This window comes from Canis lupus, chromosome 1 (genome assembly GCF_011100685.1).
Source record: "Canis lupus familiaris isolate Mischka breed German Shepherd chromosome 1, alternate assembly UU_Cfam_GSD_1.0, whole genome shotgun sequence".
In the NCBI taxonomy this organism is placed as follows: domain Eukaryota; kingdom Metazoa; phylum Chordata; class Mammalia; order Carnivora; family Canidae; genus Canis; species Canis lupus.
The window spans coordinates 262,365-284,738 of record NC_049222.1 but is presented as its reverse complement, the minus strand read 5'-3'; the positions used below and the strand labels follow the sequence as shown (position 1 = coordinate 284,738).

Sequence of the window (22,374 nt, the reverse complement as noted above, 5' to 3'; positions counted from 1 at the left end):
GACACTGATTTGACCAGTCTCTGTGGCACAAATCTTTGTCCCTGAATCTGACTTCTGGAAACAGTTAAAGGAAAATTTGGAGCCAAGTTTGGGGTAAAAAAATATGTGTGACTATGAAACAGTGAAAACGTGTTTCTTTTGGGTGATTTGTAAGCTGACTCAAAGGTAATTAAAAGTGGGCTCAATAACGTTTTGAGGGATGGCCTTTTACTCCTTCCAAATGTCAGTTACCTCTCCACTAAACTTTCAAAATATCTGATTTGTGACACTATTTTGTATTTAGGACTTGGGTTTAAAATTTTTTTTTGTTTGTTGTCTTTACCCCCTTCCATCAGACTGAGAGCTACTTGAGAAATACATAAATTTTTTTTCATCTTCAATATGGTATACAAAGTTGGAGGCCAAAAGACTGAATGAATGAAGAGTCAATATAAATGGAAAGCATCCTAAATTGACTGTTTTAAAGGGAACAACAAACATTTTCTGTTAAATAGTCATCCTCAGTTAAAAAAAAAAATATCTGGGGGCACCTGAGTGGCTCAGTGGTTGAGCACCTTTGGCTCAGGGCTTGATCCTGGGGTCCTGGGATCCAGTCCCATTTTGGGGTCCCTGCAGGGAGCCTGCTTCTCCCTCTGCCTGTGTCTCTGCCTTTCTCTGTGTCTCTCATGAATAAATAAATCAAATCTTTAAAAAAAAATTGTATGCATTCGTGTAGTCAAAATGAATTGAGAATGAATGTTTTTGGACTGTGAAACTTTCCTTGGTGTTCAAAGTCAGTCCCTAGTATTGCAAAGCTGTTGAAAGCCACTCGTCTGTTTCCCCTTGACAAGAATCACTTCACTACACACTTGCGGTTTTTCTGATGAGGAAGGAAATGTGAAAGTTGTAGAATAAAAGGTGAATCAAAACCCATCAAGATTTACAGCCTACGCTTCATGTCCTTGATCAAAAATAAAGTATCAAAGTATTTCAGATGATGTTAAAATGTTCAGTATTGCTAACCAAGTGCCAGGATCAACCTCAGGAGGAGGCAGCACGGACACTTTGAAGCCTTCAACACAGAAAGTCAAAAGGAACTAACAAATATATTAAGGCAAGATCGGCTAGAAAACCCCAGAAACCACATAAAGCCGTGGAAAACTAAGTATCCCTTATATATGAGTGCTTTTGTTAGACCAGAGGTGGGTAATTCGTTTCTCAGAGGAGAGTGGTAGTGGGTGGCAGGACTTTGAAGGCGTTCTCACTTGCTTCTACGCAGGAGAAGAAAGAAGAGGGCCTTACCCCACCTCGGACCCTCCCGCCCGCTTGCACGTGCACCTAGAAACACGCGCGGCCCCACCGCTCTCGCTGGCCACGGAGAAGCAGCGCCGCCGGCCGCATCCTTCTCCTCCTCCCGCTCTATTTTGGGGCCCCATGAGCTCATGCCCTCTGCAGACCACACTCTGCAATTCCAGGGCAGCCCGCGCCGCGAGGCCACGCAGGGCGACTCCGGCAAGTGTTCGGAAGGTGCCCGGGCGCGGGGAGGAGAAGGCTTTGGGGGAAGTTAAAGACTCGCCCACGGGCAGGACCTAAAATAACCGACACGCTGAGTGCCCGAAATCAGACAGGAAGCAAATAATCCGGGGCGTTGAGTCGCTTTCCCTTCAGAGTAGCGCTGGGCGGCGGGAGCCGAGCCAAGGTCCGGCGGCGAGGGGCGGGCGCGGGGCGGGCGCGGGGCGGGGCCGGGCGCGGAGCCTATTAGAGGCGCGGCGGGGCGGCCGGGCCAGAGCGCCGGGGCCACGATGGAGCGCGGCGGCCAGGCGGGCCTCGGCTCCCGGGAGGGCCCGGCGGGGAACGGCCCCGACCCGGGCTGCGCTCGAGCCGCCGCGGCGCCGGGGGATGGGCAGGCAGCCGCGGCCTTGCTGGCCCCCATGGACCTGGGGGAGGAGCCGCTGGAGAAGGCGGCCCGCGCCCGCCCGGCCAAGGACCCCAACACCTACAAGGTGCTCTCGCTGGTAGGTCCGCGGCCGGCGGGCGCCGGGGAGGGCGCGGAGGGCGCGGAGGGCGCGGAGGGCGCGGAGGGCGGGGAGGGCGCGGCCGGCTCCTGCGCCCCCTCTCCACGCGCTCGCCTGCGGCCGCTGTGCGGGCCCCTCGCTCGGTGCCCTCTGCTCCCCGGGGCAGGAGTTCACGCTCCCGGGCGCCGCGGAGGCTTCGGAGGGCCCGGCTGGGAAATGAGGCTGTTAGAACTGCGCTGTTTGTAAATACCGCTCGTCCCCCAAGAGCGAATGAAGTTGTTTTTGGGGGAAAATAACCAGCCAGCCGGAGAATTGCTGGTCTTAAGAAGGACCAACATTTTTTTTTTCCCCTTTTCAGTCTCTTTTTAGGCGACCCTGGGTGTAGTATTGATGACTTTCTTTGCATTAACCTATTTCACTGGAAAAGATTTAATAGAGTTCCCTAAGTTTTATGGGGAGCTTTAGGAAATGCCTTTTCTTTTGGCTCCGCTTAGGAATTTCCGTGCAGCTGTTCAGAAATCCCATCAATATTCATGTTATGCGAATGTGAAGAAGCGCGTACGATTCTTTGTCCACTCTTTTTACCGTAGGTTACATGGCTTTTGTTGCTAACAAAAGTAGTCATTATTCCTCTGCTATTTTGTTGTGACAGTGGCAAGACCCACAGCCAATTTTATGAAATGTGGGGGATTTTCATTCCTAGGGTAGAAAGTGGGGGCGCTGAGAGTCAGAGCCTGGGTTCTTGATTGAGTTAGTGATTGCTGAGTCCTTGTATAACTCTCCCAAACCTCAGTTCCTTATTTGTTAAAATGAGGACATTACTTTCATTGCCCATTGCGTAGGATTATTATGAGGATCCAATGGGAACAATGTTTGTGGGGAAGTAAACTGAAAATTACAAGGAGACATTATTTTTATTGCATTATGTGGAAGTAACATCACTTATTATGATTGAACAATGCTGTGTAGAGAATACGTTTCCTGATATTTGAAACCTACCTCTTCTCATAAGCATTTCCATTTTCACTATATTTCAGGTTTCATGGAGTTGTTACAATACTTTGAGGAGCCAACATTCCTAAAGAGATGGTGTTGTATGCTTAGTCAACCTAAGCCTAAATTTCAGAGAGTCACTAACCACACAGTGTATCTCAACACATATTCTTGCATCAGGATGAGAACTTACTTTTGGTCTTTTGAGTCTCCTTTTAGGTTTCTGTTAATGGGAGACCTTTGCTTTTATAACGATCACTTAAATTCTTTAGTATCTGTACTTTCAGGTTTAGCACACTCCTAGCTATTCCATAATTGTACATTTGAATCTGTGTGAAACTAATGTGAAATCACTCCTAAATGCCTGTAGTCTTAGAAGGTAGCTAAATTGCCAATTACTATATCTGTTTTTAAGTTTTTCCTACTCGTTTACGTTCAGGTATGAGCAAAGGTCTACCTCTGAAACTTGCATTTCAGTCTCTGACACCTGCAGTCACTGGTCAGACAGCATTCCACTGTGCTCTGATGATGCAGCTGTGGATACTGGACATGAAAGTGTCTTAGGTCTCACTTTCACAAGTAGTACAGTTATGAATATTTCTTTTCCCGTTAGGTGGGTCTTTGCTGTAACATGAATTGGCAAAGAATTCTTATCTCACGTCTTTGATGTAACACTGTGGGACATTAAATATACATCTAAACTCATTGCTGTATTTTTGAAATGTCAATAACTCCAGTGAATGTGAAAACTTTTACCCATTCTTTTTCTTCCCTACTTCAATACTCTGCTTTCCTCTGCAACTGTTCCCGCTTTCCCAAATGATGCACTTACAAAGGGAAAAGTCTCCTGAAGGAATCTGACAATTGACATCAAAGAGTTCTGGGACAAGTCTTCTAGAAAGGAGCTGCAATTATGGGATTCCTTTTTTCAAGTTGGTCATCAACACCTTTTTTTAATTTTTTTTTAATTAATTTATTTATTTATTTTTTATTTTTTATTTTTTTAGTGAAATAATTTTTATTGGTGTTTAATTTACCAACATACAGAATAACACCCAGTGCTCATCCCGTCAAGATCAACACCTTTTTTGTAAAGCTGAAGGAATGTGTTGACTAATTGTATCCTGAGTTGGGATTACTGGAAGCCAACCACTGACCTAGTCGTGGGGCACACAGTCTTTACCTAGCAGGATAATTGCAGTTGCTTTCCAGAGAGATAATCAGTGGCAACTCTTGCATTTTTGAAGACATTTCCGATAAGTTTAAATGCTGTAGTAATGGGAGAATGGATGAAGGAAAGAACCCACTCTATCCTTGCTTCTCTTTAGTGTGGTGTCTGAGTCCAGGGAAAGAATTGCAGGTTCTGGTGGCTTTTGGCCCTGGGCCCTGGAAATGCCAATGCCTAAGCACTGAGCTAGGCTGCAGAAAACTCAGAGGGCAAATAGGAGAATTACTCTGTATGTGCTCTAGATGATATGTTAAATACTGGATGTCTTTCCTTAGTTCCAAAATAAATTCTGAGCTGAAATTTTGACTTCCACTGAGGTTAGACTTGAAGAGTTATTAAAAAAAAAAAAACCCTTGTTCCCTGGTATCATTTGAAAGGGCAGAGAATTTTCAGCCACAATGCAGTACATTTTTCCATTCACCAGTGAGTCGTTCTGCAGTTTTATTTTGTTTGTGACGTCCTGCTGTGCTTATGAATAGATATACCTGTGTATGTGTAAAGGGCTTTATGTGTGGGTGGTGGTGGCTAAAGACTACTTTCGCCTTTCAGTGAAAGAATTATTTGTAAGTGGCAGAGGTTGCCCTCATTTATCAGAAGTTTGGGTATGAAAGCTATTAATCTGATAAGATTTTCTCCTTTTTTTTTTTTTTTTAGATTTTCTCCTTTTTTTACAACACATTGTCTTATCTCTAAAATACAGCATTGAGAACATTCAAGATAATTCTCTGCCTTTTTTTTTTTTTTTAAGATTTTATTTACTTAGCCTGAGCAGGGAGAGGTGCAGAAGGAGAGGGGAAGAGAGAATCTCAAGCAGACTCTACTGAGCGCAGAGCCTGATGTGGGGCTTACTCTAACAATCCTGAGATCAGGACCTGAACCGAAATCAAGAATCAGACACTTAATTGGCTGAGCCACTAGGTGCCCCTGGTTCTCTGCCCTTAATCAGATTTGGAATCAACATTGTTATTTGATTTGTAAAATTTAATATCCATCCAGCCATAGTTTAGCATATTTCAAAATGACCAGAGCATCTTAGAGGCCAAAGAAGCCTCCTGTTTATGCCTTTTGGTATTTGTTTCACATGTGATAAAATGAATCAAACATTTCTAGGAGGCAAGCAAGATGATTGTGTTTACCACTGGTTCTCAGATGGTGCCTGACAGTGTCAGCTTCTGGTTGAATGAATGAATGCACTGCATTTTTACTTAGACCAGGTGACACTTTGCTTTAGAAAATGGGTAGATGAGAAGTTGCATATACAACCACAGACCCATATGACCAGTTGAAAGTCAGGAATCTAAATATAGATGCACCAATAGATAAGGCACTTGGGTAGAAATTCAGGGTAAGATCAAAAGTAGGATACCATTCCATTAGGGCATTGCAGATGGAAGAGGCAGTGAATAAGCCATAAACAAAAGTTTCCAGCCAAGGCCATCATGCTTTAGGACAGGCCAAACAAGGCCTCTGTGATCACTTGGATTCAGAATCAGGATCTAACCACTGGCCATCCTCTCAGGTATGAATGACCTAGTGTGGCCGCATCTGGCATGCACAGGTTAGGTCATCCTGCAGGTACAAATGAGAGTCTCCTTTACTTGTGTCAAGGCCTCTTCTGTTTTCGTGACTTTGTGGCATACCCTGCCATTCAGTCTTCATGGCTTTTGTGGGCTGTTTTCTCCAGCATTGCTTTCAATTCTTTCTGGTTTGAGTCTTATGCATTCTGGTCACTCTCTCACCATTGATACTCAGCGGTTTCTGCTCCATGGATACAGACATCTTTTCAACATTTTATTTTTCCCTTGCATTCTGCTTGTTCAGTTAACTCTGGACACTTGGTTTTGCTGTCCCCTGCCTCTGTTATATCCTGTTCATGATTCTGAAGAGAATCCCTAATGGCCATGTTGAGGGACCTGATGCATTCTGTGTAATAAAGAACTGAGGACCATTGATCCATTTAGAATATTCAAAGAAATTTTTACCTATCATCTTCTCTTCCTCCAGCTAGCTTTTTTCTCAGATACAAACAAACGTTAAAGGTAAATGAGAATAGTTATGTACTCAGATTGAGTTTGATAAATTTCATGGCAAAATATCCCTGTGATTTCTAACTCATAGCAAATGTATTTCATCTGTATTATGGGTTTTTGGACAAGTTAGAGAATATAATTGTGATTCATAATTTTTATTTGGTAGAGGGAGAGGCATTTCATGTTTCAAATGATTTAGGAAGATGTAAGCTTTTGGAATGCAACTTGTGATTAGAGATCTATCTTTGGTTAAAATAAACATGCCTTTATCAGCTATGAAATATTCCCAAACAACAGGGAGTAAATAAGGGACCCCTTAGCAAATGAGTTCAAGGCAGAACAAGTCTTTTAAGCTTGACTTTTATGTAGCAAGAATTGATATTCAGAAAACTGAGTCAAATAAAAGCCCCCTTTGGCGTCAAATAAAATCTGTTATGTATTTACCATGGAAATTATACTTTAATAATATATTTAAAATCACTTTTCAAAAGAGTGACCAGGATGTTCAGCTATTAACTAGACCACTCTATTTACTGTGTATTTTAGTTATCTGAGGTTTTATGGTAAGAATTAATATAATATCTGTAATAATCTTTTATTCATTTTTACAGTTTTTTAAAAAAGATTATTTATTTTAGAGGAAGGAAAGGGGCAGAGGCAGAGGGAGAGAATCTCAAGCCGACTCCCACTGAGTAGAGTGCCTGACTCAGGGCTTGATCTCAGGACACTGAGATTATGACTTGAGATGAAACCAAGAGTCAGATGCTTAACTGACTGAAGCCACCCAGGTAACCCTCACTTGTAATTTTTATTTTATTTTAATTTTTAAAATTTTTATTTATTTTTTTTGTCAGGGAGAGAGAGAGAGAGAGAGAGAGAGAGAGAGAATCGTAAGCAGGCTCCACGCCCAGGATGATGCCCATTGCAGGGCTCGATTTCAGAACCCTAAGATCATAACCTAAGCCAAAATCAAGAGTAGGACACTTAACTGACTGAGCCACCCAGGCACCCTTACTTTTAGTTTTTAGAATATGACCTGGTGGAAATGTAGGTGATAAAAGTTTGGATGATTATCATTCACAAAGCACTTTGCAGTCTTAGAAAGCATTTTCTCACATATTCTTAACTGATCCTCAACACATCAGCAATTCTGAAACAGGAAAGTATGGTGACTATCAATCCCAGTTTACAGATTAGGAAACAGGCACACAGGGGCACACTCAGGTTTCTCAAACTGCAGCATACTTAGGAGAACAGCCAGAAACTATTAAGGAAAACATTGTTGGGCTCCAGTCCTAGAGGTTATGGTGTACAAGGCTTGAAATTGTTAGGACTAGGGATGCCTGGGTGGCTCAGTGGTTGAGCATCTGGCTTTGGCTCAGGGCGTGATCCTGGGGTCCCAGGATTGAGTCACACATTGGGCTCCCTGCAGGGAGACTGCTTTTCCCTCTGCCTGTGTCTCTGCCTCTCTCTCTGTGTCTCTCATGAATAAATAAATAAAATCTTAAAAAAAAAAAAAAAAAGAATTGTTACAGACTACACGTTTGTGTCCTTTTCAAATTCACATGGTAAAATCAACTCTGCAGTGTGATAATATTTGGAAGTGGGGCTTCTGGGAGGTAACAAGACTTAGATGAGGTTATGAGAGTGCAGCTGTGGGGATCAGATCAGTGGCCTTACAAGAAGGGGAAGAGAGAGGAGAGCTGAGTGGTCTCCTCCCTTCCTTTCCCCCATGCCCTCTGCAACACACACAGAAAAGGTTCTGTGGAGACATAATGAAAGAGCAGCCAGGAAGAAGAGTCTTTACCAGGATGTAGTTTGGCCAGCATCTTGATCTTTGACTTGCCAGGCTCTAGTACTGTAAGAATTTCTGCGGTGTAAGCTATCCAGTCTATGATATTTTGTCACAGTAGTTTGGGAAGACTAAGATAGGAATGGACCCAAAGAATCTGCATCATATTAGGTACCTCAAGTAATTCAGACATAGTTGGTTCATTTACTCTACTTCTAGAAAGAGTGGGTTAAATTTATAGGCAAAAGTCATACCATTTGGAAGTAGAAAACTTTGATAACCAAAAGGACTTTTAACTATGGATTTTTATTCTGAATTATTGGTGAATGGCATCCTATTTGTTTGCCTTTTTATCAGAGTGATGTCAGTAATCACATGTTACTCTGAGCTTCCAATGTATACAATTTTTGGGAAAATGATTTTCATCTTTCATTTGAATTTCCTTCTTAATACATTTTTAAATGTACTAGAATAGGAAAATAGAGAGTCATGATAAAAAGTCATTTTGAGGGAGTGAATTTTCACAAGCATATCTCATGTGGATGGATCATTTTCTCACCATGTCTTAGGTCTTTACATAGATTTAGGTGGCAAACATTCTATCACAGGTGTGATTTGATATCCTTTAAAGAGCATTCTACTTTGGTTTTCAGGAAGTCTTTCAGAGAAAGTAGCTTGTTCCTAAAGCTGATTTCTTTTCCTTGAAAAGCTTTGTGCCATTAGCAAGCATCTGGGGCCTATGGTCTGTCATGGAGAGACAGACATGGAAGGGACTTAAGCAGTTTTTATGGTGCTGTCGTGCAGCAAAATAAATACAACTTTCATTATGATGTTTTTCCAAATAGTTGCCTGTTGCTCCGGATTACCTTTATTTTGAATAAATCTTCACATAAGCAAAAGACAACACAGGTAGAATGAAGTTTCAAAAGCCAAAATATTTCAGGCAGCAGCTCTCAAAGTGTGGTGTGTGGGTTCCTGGGGTATCCATCCCTAAGTTAAGCCTTTCGGAGGACTACGAGTTCCAAATGATTTTAACAGTAGCATGCTGTCATTTGCCCTTTTAACTGTGCTGACATTTACACTGATGACATTAAAGCAATGGCAAGTGCCTCTGTGGTCGCCTTAGCAGAAATAAAGGCAATGAGTGGCCCCAGTAATACAGGTAGTCATGTACTTGGGATCACGACAAAAAGAAGTCAGTTTCACTTAAAAGAGTATACTAGATAAAGCAGTAAAAATGTCCTCAAGGAAGCAGATTTTTATTAAATATCAACCCTAAATTACCTCTCTCTTTAATAGGTGTGAAATTGGAGGTACGCATGCCGCATATCTGCTGCATACTGGAGTGCTGTGGTTTTCTGGAGGGAAAACTGATTGTGTTGTGAGTTGAACTAGCTGTGGGTTTTTTTTTTTTTTTTTTCATGGAACATTTTTATTGGAAGGAACAACCGACACACATAATATAAATGTCATAGATTTTAGATTAGATTTTCATATTTTAGATTAGATTTTAGATTTTAATATTTGGCACACATTTTCTCAAAATGCATAATGTTAGCTTGTCACTTTAAGGACAACAAATTAAGATGCCTGTTTCCTATGATAAAATCCAGTCTTTTCAGCAAAAATCAGAATTTTGGAGAACTTTGTAGCTGCCATTGTATGATTGATAGCATCCCAATTTTTAAAGACTTTCTTCAGGGGTGCCTGGGTGGCTCTATCAGGTATCTGCCTTGGGCTCAGGTCATAATCCCAGGGTTCTGGGATCAAGCCCCACATCAGGCTTCCTGCTCACCAAGGAGCCTACTTCTCCCTCTCCCTTTGCAGTTCCCCCTGCTTGTGTTCTCTCGCTCTCTTTCTCAACTAACTAAATAAAATCTTTAAAAAAACCCCAACAACTTTTCTATAGAAATTGGTGGAAATAGTAAGGAGTGTGATTTTTTTCGCATGGGGTAAAACAACGTGTCAACATTTGGAAGAACCGTGTAACTCAGTAAATCAGTATTTTGGGATCAATGGATGATTTACAAAACTATGAATGAGTGTAAGTTTCATTCAAAGTACAGGATAGACCAATGGATTTTAATGTAGCAGTATGAAAAATGTATTAATATTGTTTCAAGTGGCATGTTGCATTTTGCCTTTAAGAAATTACCATTTGTAGAATTTTGGAATCATTTTAAAGAATGCCCACAATTGTCTGAAAAGTCCTCTGTAAGAGTATAAAGGAATTCTGAGACCAAAAGCTTTAAGAATATCTGCTTTAAGGAAAGGTATACATTCAATACTATTTTAAGGAAAGGAGATTTAGACATATCTCTTAGTTACAACTAGAAGCTAGTTACAACTTACTGTATCTTCATATAACATCCTTTCTAGACTTCTAAATACATCCATTACCTCTTTTGTTCTATGCCATAGTTCTGCCATTATCTCTGTGTTAGGGACAAAAAATCATGGCTCAGAAATTTGGGGGACTCTAAGAATTTCTAATACTTCCCTTAATCCTATCCCTGTAGCTTATTTTTTTTTAAACTTTGACAAGCTTATTTATTTATTTTTAATTTTTATTTATGATATTCACACACAGAGAGAGAGGCAGAGACACAGGCAGAGGGAGAAGCAGGCTCCATGCACCAGGAGCCCCATGTGGGATTTGATCCAGGGTCTCCCGGATCGCACCCTGGGCCAAAGGTGTGCGCCACCCAGGGATCCCTCCCTGTAGCTTATTGACAAACAGTTTTCAAGTCAGACAGACTGGGTTTGTTTGTTTGTTTGTTTGTTTATTTATTTAATTTTTCAGACTGGGTTTAAATCCTGGAACTGTTATTAGCTGTTTGAATGCTGGCAAATAATTTTACTGAATATCAGCTTCCACAGCAATAAAGTAGAGATGATCAAATCATACTGGCTGGTGTAAGAATTAAATTAGGCAATGTATACGAAGTGGGACACAAAATGTGCCCTGAATAAGTGCTCATTTTTCTTGTGCTTCCTGACATGCTTCAGTGTGATTGAATTTTTTATTTTTCCTTATTCAGAAGACATTTATATCCTTGCTACCCAAAGCAGTCTGCAGGCTAGGCTAGTGGCATCACCTCCTCGGTGCCTGTGCAGAATGCAGCACCTTGGGCCCCACTCCAGACCTCCCAAACCAGAATCTGCATCTTCGCAGATCACCAGGGGTTTGTGTACACATTAAAGCTTGAGGAGTGGCACTCCTAAGGATGTTGAAGTGGGTGGTACAGGAGGCATTTCAACCCGTATGTCTCGGGCTGGGGGTCATTGACCTTTGGGCTTCCACAGACTTCATACATGATGTTATAGTTAAGAATAAAATTACTAAGTGTTCCTTAATGATCTCAGCTGTGTTGGCTTTGGGTTGATGTGGTGCTACTGCTTGTTGCATTTGGCCTCATTCTTTCCTGGGACCTCGGTGCATTGATGATGGTAGCCCTTGCCCTTGTGTGGACAGGACATGAAGTACAGTCTTTCTTACCTCCTTTCACATGTACAGTCACTGTCTCTCAGGAGCCAACCTGTGCTCTCATTTGTTTCTTGTACTTTAACTGCCTTTTCCTGCCTCTGCCCTAGCTTGTCCTTTAATTGCTCCTTATTACTCTCGGCTGTGCCAATCTTCTGCGGTTGCTGGGATCTGATAACATTCAGATGTTCTTTTCAATTCAGACACCCATCTATCAGAATATCAAGCTGATTTCAGTTTTACGTTGCACCACCAAATAGAACTCTTCAGAGTTTCCATGGCCAGCACCTTCTCAACAATCAACAATATACCCAATGCAACACCAAAACAAAGAGATCTTGGACCTGGGTTTTTTCAGGTGGCACTGAATCAAATTAAATGTCCTTGGCATAGAATTTATTCCATAATACTTCATCATCCAAACACATTGGTTTCTTATAGAGTGCCACCCAGCATCACTTCGATTAGAATCTTCTGGGGCCTTGGAAGCAGGTGAATGAAGTGTATTCAGGTGGGAAGGGTGTGGTTTGCATCATGAATACTGTGTTTGTCTTGTCTCTGAATTAACAAAAGAGAAGTAGGAAACTGTACTTGTACACTAAAGTACCTTACAGCTCAAAGGAAGTAAAGGTGAGGAATGGTGATGTATGAAAGTATTGCTACATTTGTCATCTCTTGGAAACTTTTAAAGGAAAAGAGAACATTGAGTTTTCTGGGATGATTCAAGCAAATTTTAAGAGATGGGCATGTGAAGTCACAGCAATTAATTGCTGTGTGACCTTTGAACACGTATGTGCTTTGCTTCTCTGACTTTCAGTTTCTTTAACCACGTTATAGGAGGTTTGGGTTAGGTGACTCTCTTGTACATTCAAATCTTTGTATAGTATAGAGAGCTCAGAGTATTTTCACCTTGTTAGAAACATACCATGTCTTACAGAAAGTTCAGAAAATGTGGGGAAATATAAGGAAGAGAATAAAGATTGCATTCCTCTTATCTGCTATTTATAGGGTTTTGTTTTTGTTTCTGGTTTCTACCTCAGGACTTTTCTGTGTATGTATCACTTTTTTAACAAAAATAGAATTATACTACAGATACTGCTCCATTTCCTTTTTAAATTATGTTCCATTGAGATTTTGTTATTGCTAGACAGCTTTATAACCTTTCAGGAATAGGGTTTCGAGACTTTTATTTTATGGGGTTAAATCATGGGGTAATCTTTGAAAGCATCTCTGCTCATACCTCAGACGTAGTCCCCAAGAATTCAAAAATTTAGAACACATTTTTTGTTTGGTTTTGTTTTATTCATTCCTCAGCTTCACCTCCACTGCTCAGATCTCTTTCTTATTGTTATTAGTTTTCCTGAATATAACATACAAGGGGAAATGCATACCCCTAAGCGCAATCTTTTTGCCTATTTCTCATTGCCTGAGTAACAGTGTTACCGATGGGGGCTGGGCGTGAATAGCTTCATGCATTCATAGCAGCCCCGAAGGTCCATGACGCATATGTGTGGCTGTTGGGCGGTCAGTGTTCGCCAGGCTCTTAGAGTAGACCCTTGCTTGTGGTAGGAGCTGTGAAGTATTTGATGAACTTGTACATGCCTTTATGGAGTGGACTCTGTGTCAGACTTCTGTGAAGCACTTTTCCGCCTTTGATCGGCACGATTGTGTGACCTAACAGGGATCACATCTGATGGCTGGGTAGTCAGGTCTGGGACCCAAATGGAGGTGGGACACTGTGTCCCTTCTGTAATATGGGATATGTGGATGTTGTATGCCTAACGTGGGTTTAGATGTTTGAAGGACTCGGATCAATATCCCCTTCTGTACTCCCGGTGTTGTGCCAGTGGAGGCAGCCCAGGTCTTGATATCCCTGTTCACAGTGCCCCAGCTCTGCTGGAACATACCTTCCATTATAGTCAGCTCAGGCCTATATATACTGTTTTACAGATACACTTGTTTTGACTATTTCTGTTTTCTAACCCAAGAATGATTTTTTTTTTCTTTTAAACCTCTTTTTCTTACCTGACATGAGGCACTCCCTGGGATCCAACTCCATTTCTCCTCTCACAGGAAACATTCCTTAAAGCTTTTCTTTTTTTTTTAATTTTTATTTATTATTTATGATAGTCAAACACAGAGAGAGAGAGAGAGAGGCAGAGACACAGGCAGAGGGAGAAGCAGGCTCCATGCACCGGGAGCCCGACGTGGGATTCGATCCCGGGTCTCCAGGATCGCGCCCTGGGCCAAAGGCAGGCGCCAAACCACTGCACCACCCAGGGATCCCACAGGAAACATTCCTTAGCTGCTCTTTGGCACCATCTCCCCTGTCCCTGAAGCACTCAGTTGCTATTTTATCTTGCCTCTGTTAATCATATAGAGGCCATAGAACTTAGTAGTTAAGGGCCAAACTGCTGGTATGAAATCATCTTTGTCCAGAACTGTTGTGTGCCCTTGGGCAAGTCCCTTCACTTCTCTTGTGCCTTAGTTTCCTCACCTGTAAAATGGGGAGAAAAATAGTAGCTAGCTACCTCATAGGTCTAGAGATTAAATGAATTAATTATGGTTGATTGTTATTGTTAGGGTGGGTAGCTTAACTATTTCAAGTCCCTACTGTGTAAGCAGTCTCATGCAAGAATCAGGGCTAAATGTGGCTAGGAGAAGGGAAAGACTTCCTCCCTGTTCTCAAGGTCCACCCTCCGTAGTACCAGTTATCAAAGAATCTATATGATTATCTCCCATTGCAGCAGTGATAAGAATTGCCTGGGAACCTTACCCAGGGCTGTGAGGGAGAGTCCTGAGGGGGAGGTGGCACCTTCACAGAGGTTGAAGGTGTCCTGGGGGCAGTGACCTGGGAGCAGAAGAGGCTTCCGAGGAGGTGGCTGCATGTACAAAGGCCCCCTGAGATAGCGGGGAGCACGGTCTATCTCAGAATTAGGAGGAAACCAGGTGGCTGGTAAGCAGAGGTTGTGTGATGAGTGATATGGCTGAGAAGGAGGCCTGGGGCCAGGTCCACGCAGGGCATTGCAAATTGGAAATCACTGTTTGTTTTTGTTTCTATTTTCATTCTTAGTGACAAAATCTGATTTACATTTTGGAAAGATCAGTAGCGGTAGTGATGAGGGGAGCAGAGGCAAGCTGAGGGCAAAACATATGTTGACACCTCCCAAACCTCCCTCCCCCAGGTGGGATCTATGTAAGGTTCCTCAGGCACTCCTGGCTGCCTGAAAACTAAGGGAAGGATAAAAAGAAATGCTTAACTAATAGAGATCACAGTCCTGCAAGACAGAAGTCTCCCTCAGTTTACAAAATGTCTTAGTGATTTACAAGAAAAAGGATCTTTATCAATACCCTAACTAACCCAGAAAGAATTTCAACTGTCTTCATATTAATGCCTTGCTAGAAGGAAAAACAGCCTTAAGTTGACAATGGCATGTGAAAATCCTTTTGAAACCTCCCTTTGCCTTGCATCCCCCAACTCCCAAGATTATAATCACAACCCCTCACAAGCCCTTGGCAGCAGCTCTTCCTGCCCATGGGTCCTGTCCCCACGCTTTCATAAAATCACCTTTTTGCACCAAAGACTTCTCAAGAATTAGCTCATTGGCTCCAGACCTTACCCCACCAACCAACTCACCTACATTCCAAAACCACATCAGTAGGAACATGGGTGAAGGAAGAGCCTGCTTTTTTACCTGGCTGTTTCAGAACTATTTTCTCCTTTCCTCTAGATTGTAAGTTCTGCATGTCTCTATTTAAATTAAAATTTCTGTTACGTAAGGTTAAATAAAAAGGAATCCAGTTCGTTGTCACAGGAGCCACTTTTGGAGTTCTCCACAGCTAAGTGCTAGTCACTACCATACTGGGCAATAGAAGCTGTTAGAACATGAGCATCTTAAAAACTTCTGTTGCTAGTAGTTCTTGAAGGTCGTGGTATCATAGGGTTTTTGTTGTTGTTGTTTTTACTTTTATAGTTCTTCCAGGAAGTAATAATGAACATGTACCTAAAACAAATGTTCTTTGTTCAAGAGACATTTTTTAGAACAAAAGAAATTGTTCAAAAGGGTTACTTTGTAAATGTTCTTCCAAATGTAATTTTAAGATTTTTTTTTTATCCAACTGAATGAGTGTAATTAAGTTGGTTTCAGCCATTCAGCAAATCTGCACGTTAAAAGGTGACACATTTCTAAAATTATGTTGCCTCCTAAATTATAAACCCATGTATCCCTTACCGTTTTTAAGTTCTGTCTTTTAAGTTTCTACTGTAATTGTGATTGAGTAACCACTGCATTATCTTGCATTATCTTGCATTATCCTGTTTCCTGTCCTTGGGAAGAATTGCCAGGAATCCCCTGGATAAATTGTCTTTTTGTTGTCTATTCCCTTCACTCCTGCCACCATCTTTTAAGAATAAATATAAGTTGCTGTAGTCATTATGCTGCAAAAATTATTTGGGGTGCAAGGGGAAACAAATCACATATACTTAACTGAGCACAATGCCCTTTCTCCCTTTTGTTTTTATCTCAGACCTTTCATCTGTGAAGGCAAGATACCTGTCTAGGCAAGAAAAACTATTTTGGATAAAATCCATAGTTCCTTACCTTTTTTGTCCATTTGTCCTCAGCCTGAGGGGAGAAAGGGCTGTCCTGTTCTGTAAATGAACTAATTTTCCTCCCTTTTCTATCTCATGAACTTGACTTAAAACATTTTTTTCTAAAATCAGTTAATAATACTTTTCATTTAATGACTCATCTTTCTTGATCATAGCTTCAAAAGAAACAAACTGTTTTCAGGATTATTTTGGCAGTGTTTTTTTTTTTTTTCTTCTTGAAATCCAACTGAAGCCAGACTTAATTAAAATATATGTATCTTTTGTATCTAGGAGATAGAGAATTAAAAACAAATGAATCCCCAAAATGGAAAGTTCTTTGCCTATATTCAGTTTAGTTTAGATTATACCTTTAGGTTATGCCTTGAGGGGTCTGTGTGTGTGTGTGTGTGTGTGTGTGTGTGTGTGTGTGTATAGGGTGCATTGAGAGAGAAATTCCAAGCTCTATTGGCCAGGGTCCAATCAGAAAAACAAAGGCCATACTTGGTAATCTCATCCAGAGAATTTAGTATGAGAAACAGGTTGCAAAGGTATTTGAAGAACTGAAATCCAAATGGGATGGTGTGGCAATGAGGCAGCTCCAGGAAAGGTAACAGAAGGAACCTGCTACCACCCTGAGGGCAAGAGGGGCAAAGGGGAAAGAATGGTGAAACCGGAGCTGAGATGACTAACATCTTATGCTAGAATGATGCATTTGTCACAATATCATCAATATGATGAACCCATATTCATACAGCCTCATTAACTAAAGTACATGCTTTGTTTGTATTTCCTTATCTTTCCTCTGCTGTCCTTTTTTGTTTGTTCCCATATCCCATCCAGGAACACCACATTACATTTAGTTGTCACATCTCTGTGACAACAGACTATTCTTGTTTTTGATGACCTTGACAGTTTTCAGCAGTACTAGTCATGTATTTTGTGGAATGTCTTGCAACTGGGATTTCCCTACATTTTTCTCATGAGTAGAGCGGGAATGTTCACTTTTGGGAGGTGGAGCCCTGAGGTAGTGTTTTCCAGTGTTCTTCACTCTTCGAGATACTCTGTTTTGTACTTTTCCATCCTGTACTCTGAAATCCCAGCCAACGCTTTTATTAGAGTATGTTCTGTCTTGAGGGTAAAGTATCTACAGAAGTTAATTGGAATTCTGTATGAGAGATTTGTCTCTTCTTTCCCATATATTGCTTATTTACTCAGTCATTTGTTTCAGTTTGTACTTACTGATGTTTATTTTATACTTTGGGCTATAACCCCAAAATGTGTTATTGTATTTTTACACAAATTATTGTAGCTTTGGCCATTGGGAGTTGGCACCTCTGTCCCTTTGACCTCCCCCATCTTTGTGTGGTGCATGTGTTTGTGTTTAACACTTCCTTATTTTCTGGTACTACAAAATGTTTCAGGCTTTCAAACTCATCTTGTCCTATTCCACCCCCCCCAAGTGTTTACTAATATTGTTTTCCTTACGGATTAATACAGTTTTTCTAAATTAAATTATAGTTGGCTTTTAAAGAAAATTGAATATAGTTGACAACAATAATTGCTTTACTTTCAAAGTATTGAGGGCTGACCATGTGAAATGTAATTGGATCATAATTTTTTTATTGAGGTATAATTGACATATAACTATGTTAGTTTTGGGTAGACAACATAATGATTCAATATACATGTAAAGTGATCACTACAGTAAGTTTAGTTAACATCCATCATCACACAGTTATAATTTTTTTTGTCTTGTGTTGAGAACTTTTAAGATTTAGCATCTTTCAAATATACGAGTATTTTTTTTTTAAAGATTTTACTTATTTATTCATGAGACAGAGAGAGGCAGAGACACAGGCAGAGGAAGAAGTAGGCTCCCCGCAAGGAGCCCAATGTAGGACTTGACCCCAGGACCCCAGGATCACGACTGAGCCAAAGGCAGGTGCTCAACCACTGAGCCACCCAGGCATCCCTACAATAGAGTATTTTTAATTATAGTTACCATGCTGTACATTAATTACATCTCTATAACTTGCTTATTTTATAATTGAAAGTTTGTACCTTTTGGCACTCCCCCCATCATTGTGTGTGTGTTTGGTATTTAGCGCTTCCTTTACTTTCTCGTATAAGACAAGATGTTTCAGACTTTCAGCCTCATCTTGTCCTATTTTTCCCCTAAATGTTTACTAATATTCTTGATACTCATAAGCAAAAGTCTACACTTGAAAATTAGGAGTGGACTTACATAAATACTTGTGCCTAAATTCTCTGTGCCCATACCAAAGGAAGCAACATAGACATCACATCACTTACATGCTTATGTCCCTATGTGAAGTATTTTTCAGGCATTTCCCTTCCTTCAATGAAGTGATGAGGAACAAATATTACCTCTGAAAGAAGCTGGCCATTGGGCACTTTAAGCAGAGTTAACTCATTCCTCCATTGATCATTTTATCTTGGGAATGATGTAGGCTTAAAATCTGGGAGGAAGGAAAGTGTGTTCTCTCCTATGCTCAGAGAGCCATACTGGTTGGTATTACCAGCTTGATAAATTCCTCTCTGTTCAGTATCTGATTGTCAGTTGTATAGATTCAAAACCCTCTCATGGTATTTGATGGGTCAGGAATTTGGGGAAAGTGTGGTAGGGCAGATGTGGTTCAGGTCTGTCATGTGGTTATAGTCAGATGGTGTCTGGAGTTGTAACAGCAGGGGATGGAGCATCTAGATGCTGGCCAGGCATCTTCCTCCCACTTCATATAGTTTCGGGACCTCCTCATGTGGTCTGATCTATGCATAGGATAGCTTGGGCTTACGGCACAATAGCCTCAGAGTAGACAGCTTACATGGGGCTGAAGACTTTAAGAGTAAGCATTTCAGTGATGGATTTACATAATTTCAAAAGAATTGATCAGTATTTTATACTGTTTGGGTTTACCATAATGCATTATATTTATTCAGTTGCTTATTATCAGAAATTTAGGTTTTTTGCACATTTTTGCTATTACAAAAATTGCTACAATAAATATCTCTGTGCATAGCCTAATGCATTTATGTGAAAATTTCTCTGCAAATTATTAAATTTGGAATTGCAGGAGTGGAGATTATGTACATTTTGAATTTACATAAATTAATCTAAATAACTTTTTAGAAAGGTGGATTAATCTAAATAACCTTTTATTTATTTATTTATTTATTTATTTATTATTTTTTTTAAATAACCTTTTAGAAAGGAACATATACTATGAAGGCAGTGCAAAAGTGTCTGTTTCACCTGATATACTTGCCAATACTTGCAATTATTAATCTTTTTAATAATTGTTAATCTTATTAGCTGAAAAAGGACTCTGATTTATAGTTGTTTGATTTTTAATGGAGGCAAATATGTTTTTATTAGCTGTTTTACTTCTTTGCATAGAATAGTTTATTATTTATTATTTTTATTATTTTAAAACTGCGGATTATCTTTTCTACTTGATTTTTATGTGCTCATTATTATGGATGTTAACCTGTCATACATTGAAAAAAAATTTTTTTAAGATTTTATTTATTTATTTGAGAGAGAGAGCAGGAGATGGGCAGAGGGAGAGGAGAGAATCTCCTGCAGACTCCTCACTGAGTGCAAAGCCTGATGTGGGGCTCAATCCCACAATCCTGAGATCATGACCTGAGCTGAAACCAAGAGTTGGACACTTAACCTGCTGAGCCACCCAGGTGCTCCTTTTGAAATGTTTTATCCTAGTTTCTCCCACCCCATCTTTCTAGTGGCTGATGTTCTTTTTCTTTGGCATTACAGGCATTCCTTATTTTTATGGATCAAATATATTAATGTCTCCATTCTAATTTTTGGATTTTTGTGCCATCTTTATAATGGTGTTCATCACCCTAAAATTATAAAAATATTTGCTCATATTTTTCTTCCAGTGGTTTCATGTTAAATCTTTATTTATTCCATATCATTTTACTTTGAAACTTTTTCTTTATTTTTTAGAGAGAGGCTACAGTTAAGTGGGATGGGGGAGGAGCAGAGGGAGAGAGAGAGAAAATCTTAAGCTGGCTCCATACCTAGTGCAGAGCCGACCTTATGACCTGAGTCTGAGTTCATGACCTGAGCTGAAAAAGAGTCTGAGGACTCTTAACCAACTGAGCCACCAAGTACTCCCCATCATTTTATTTTGTTAAAAGTCAAGAGATAGAAATCCAGTTTGTTAAACACTTTCCTCAAGATCTTATTTCGATAGATTACTTTTCTTAAGAGACTGGAGTCAGAAGATTACATAAAGGAAAACCACAAAAATGTTCTGTGATCATTTGTGGGTATTATGCATTTGTAGATATAAGTAGAAGCCTTAGTGGCAGAAGGCTGTGTCTGAGTTAACCTCCAGCCTTTTTAAGAGTGATCCTGTTTCATGTTGAGGTATTTTCTGTTACTGATCTTGTTAATTAAGTGTTTATATCTCAAGATTAAAGGAGAGAATACAGGTCATGGGGTGAAGGTTGCCATCAAAGCTAAATCTACTGAAACCATTACTTTATACCACCAAATGACTGCTTTACCCTTTGACCTTTAACTTCAGAGAGAAATGGTCTGTGAAAGCAATTGATGAGATCTGAGAAAAGTGATTACTCAGCCAGAAGTTAAAAAGACTGGATATTTTTCCCTATGAAGGGCTTGGTACTTTTTGAAGCAAAAATAAACAAGTTATTCTTTTTATTAGATCTATATGAGATGATAGATGTTAACCAAACCTAATCATTTCACAGTATGTATCAATCAAACCATCATGTTGTATGCCTTAAACTTATAGTGATGTCAATTATTTCCTGTTAAAACTGGAAAATAAATAAATGAACATAATAGAGAAAAGAATTGCTGTCCTAGATGGTTCAGTTCTCTGGAGGCTTTGCAGCATTCCAGGAAAAATTTTGACTATGAAGGATATGGCTCAGGTGAGTTGCCCCGCCCACTTGTACTTCTGATTCACCTGAGGAAGTTAAGTCTCCAGGGCTGATGTTTCCAGTTCTTTTCATAGCAGACCTAATAGTTATTCCACTATACTATTTTTAGCTAATAGTCTTTTTTTTTTTCTTTTTCAAGTTTTTAAGTTCCAGTTAGTTACCATACAGTGTAATATTAGTTTCAGGAGTAGAATTTAGTGATGCATCACTTAACATACAATATCCAGTACTCATTCCAAGTGCCCTCCTTAATACCCATCACCCATCTAGCCCATCCTCCTGCCCACCTCCCCTCCATCAACCCTCATTTCATTCTCTATAGGTAAAAGTCTTGCTTGGTTTGCCTCTTTCTTTTTTTTCCCCTTATGTTCACCTTTTTGTTTCTTAAATTCCACATATGAGTGAAATCATATGTCTTTCTCTGACTGACCTATTTCACTTAACATAATATTCTCCATCTTCATCCACTTTCTAACAAATCGCAGGATTTCATTTTTTGTATGGCTGAGTAATAATAGCCCGTGTGTGTGTGTGTGTGTATGTGTGTGTATACACCATAACATCTTTATCCATTCATCAGTCGGTGGACATTTGGGCTTTTCCTATAATTTGGCTATTATTGATAATGCTGCTATCAACATTGGGGTGCATGAGTCCCTTTGAATCACTATTTTTATATCCTTTGGGTAAATACCTAGTAGTGCAATTGCCCAATCTTAGGGTAGTTCTATTTTTAACTTATTGAGAAACCTCCATACTGTTTTCCAGAGTCAGCCAAGAATCTTAATACATGTTCATATTTGAGGTAATATTCCTTAAGAGAGAAGGGTGGAGGAGATGGAGTCAGGAATAATCCAAATAAAAGTAGGATCAGTTGTCAGAAGTTGATTGGTAGATATTTTAGATTTATCAGGGACCATAGAAAATATTCAGTCCAATGTGGGAACTACAGATGATGTGGCTTCTTCTGTATCACAAAGCTCGAAGTATAATACACATCCTTCTTTGGATATAATGGCATGAGAGTTGTTGATCTTTTTGTGATTAGGGCCATGATTTTGCCATACTTATATTTTTAACTGAAAATGGTTAGGATTTAATCATTTCCTTGCAGTTTATGGCAAAGTAGTAACATTATTTCTATTTTTAAAGCCAGCCTTTTAATTTGATATTTTATTTTAACTTGTCCTAAAAAAGATTATTTTTCAGTTATCATTACCAGCTTTTATTGGCTGTAGATAGGAGCTTTTTTGGATACTTTTCTTTAAATGCTTGTTTAACTAGGATAAGTCTTTGAAAATCAGGG

The 22,374-nt window shown here is 40.0% G+C and overlaps 1 protein-coding gene across 1 annotated transcript in view; it reads left to right on the top strand.

Annotated features, from left to right (window-relative positions):
• Positions 1–1,858: 1,858 nt before the first annotated feature.
• The window catches only part of ENPP1 (ectonucleotide pyrophosphatase/phosphodiesterase 1), a 73,796-nt gene continuing 53,280 nt past the window's right edge, over positions 1,859–22,374 (top strand). Inside the window, exon 1 of the mRNA XM_038525686.1 lies at positions 1,859–1,994. Within this exon, the coding sequence (XP_038381614.1) occupies positions 1,911–1,994 (84 nt within the window). The 5' untranslated portion in view covers positions 1,859–1,910. The remainder of the gene's footprint in view (positions 1,995–22,374) is intronic.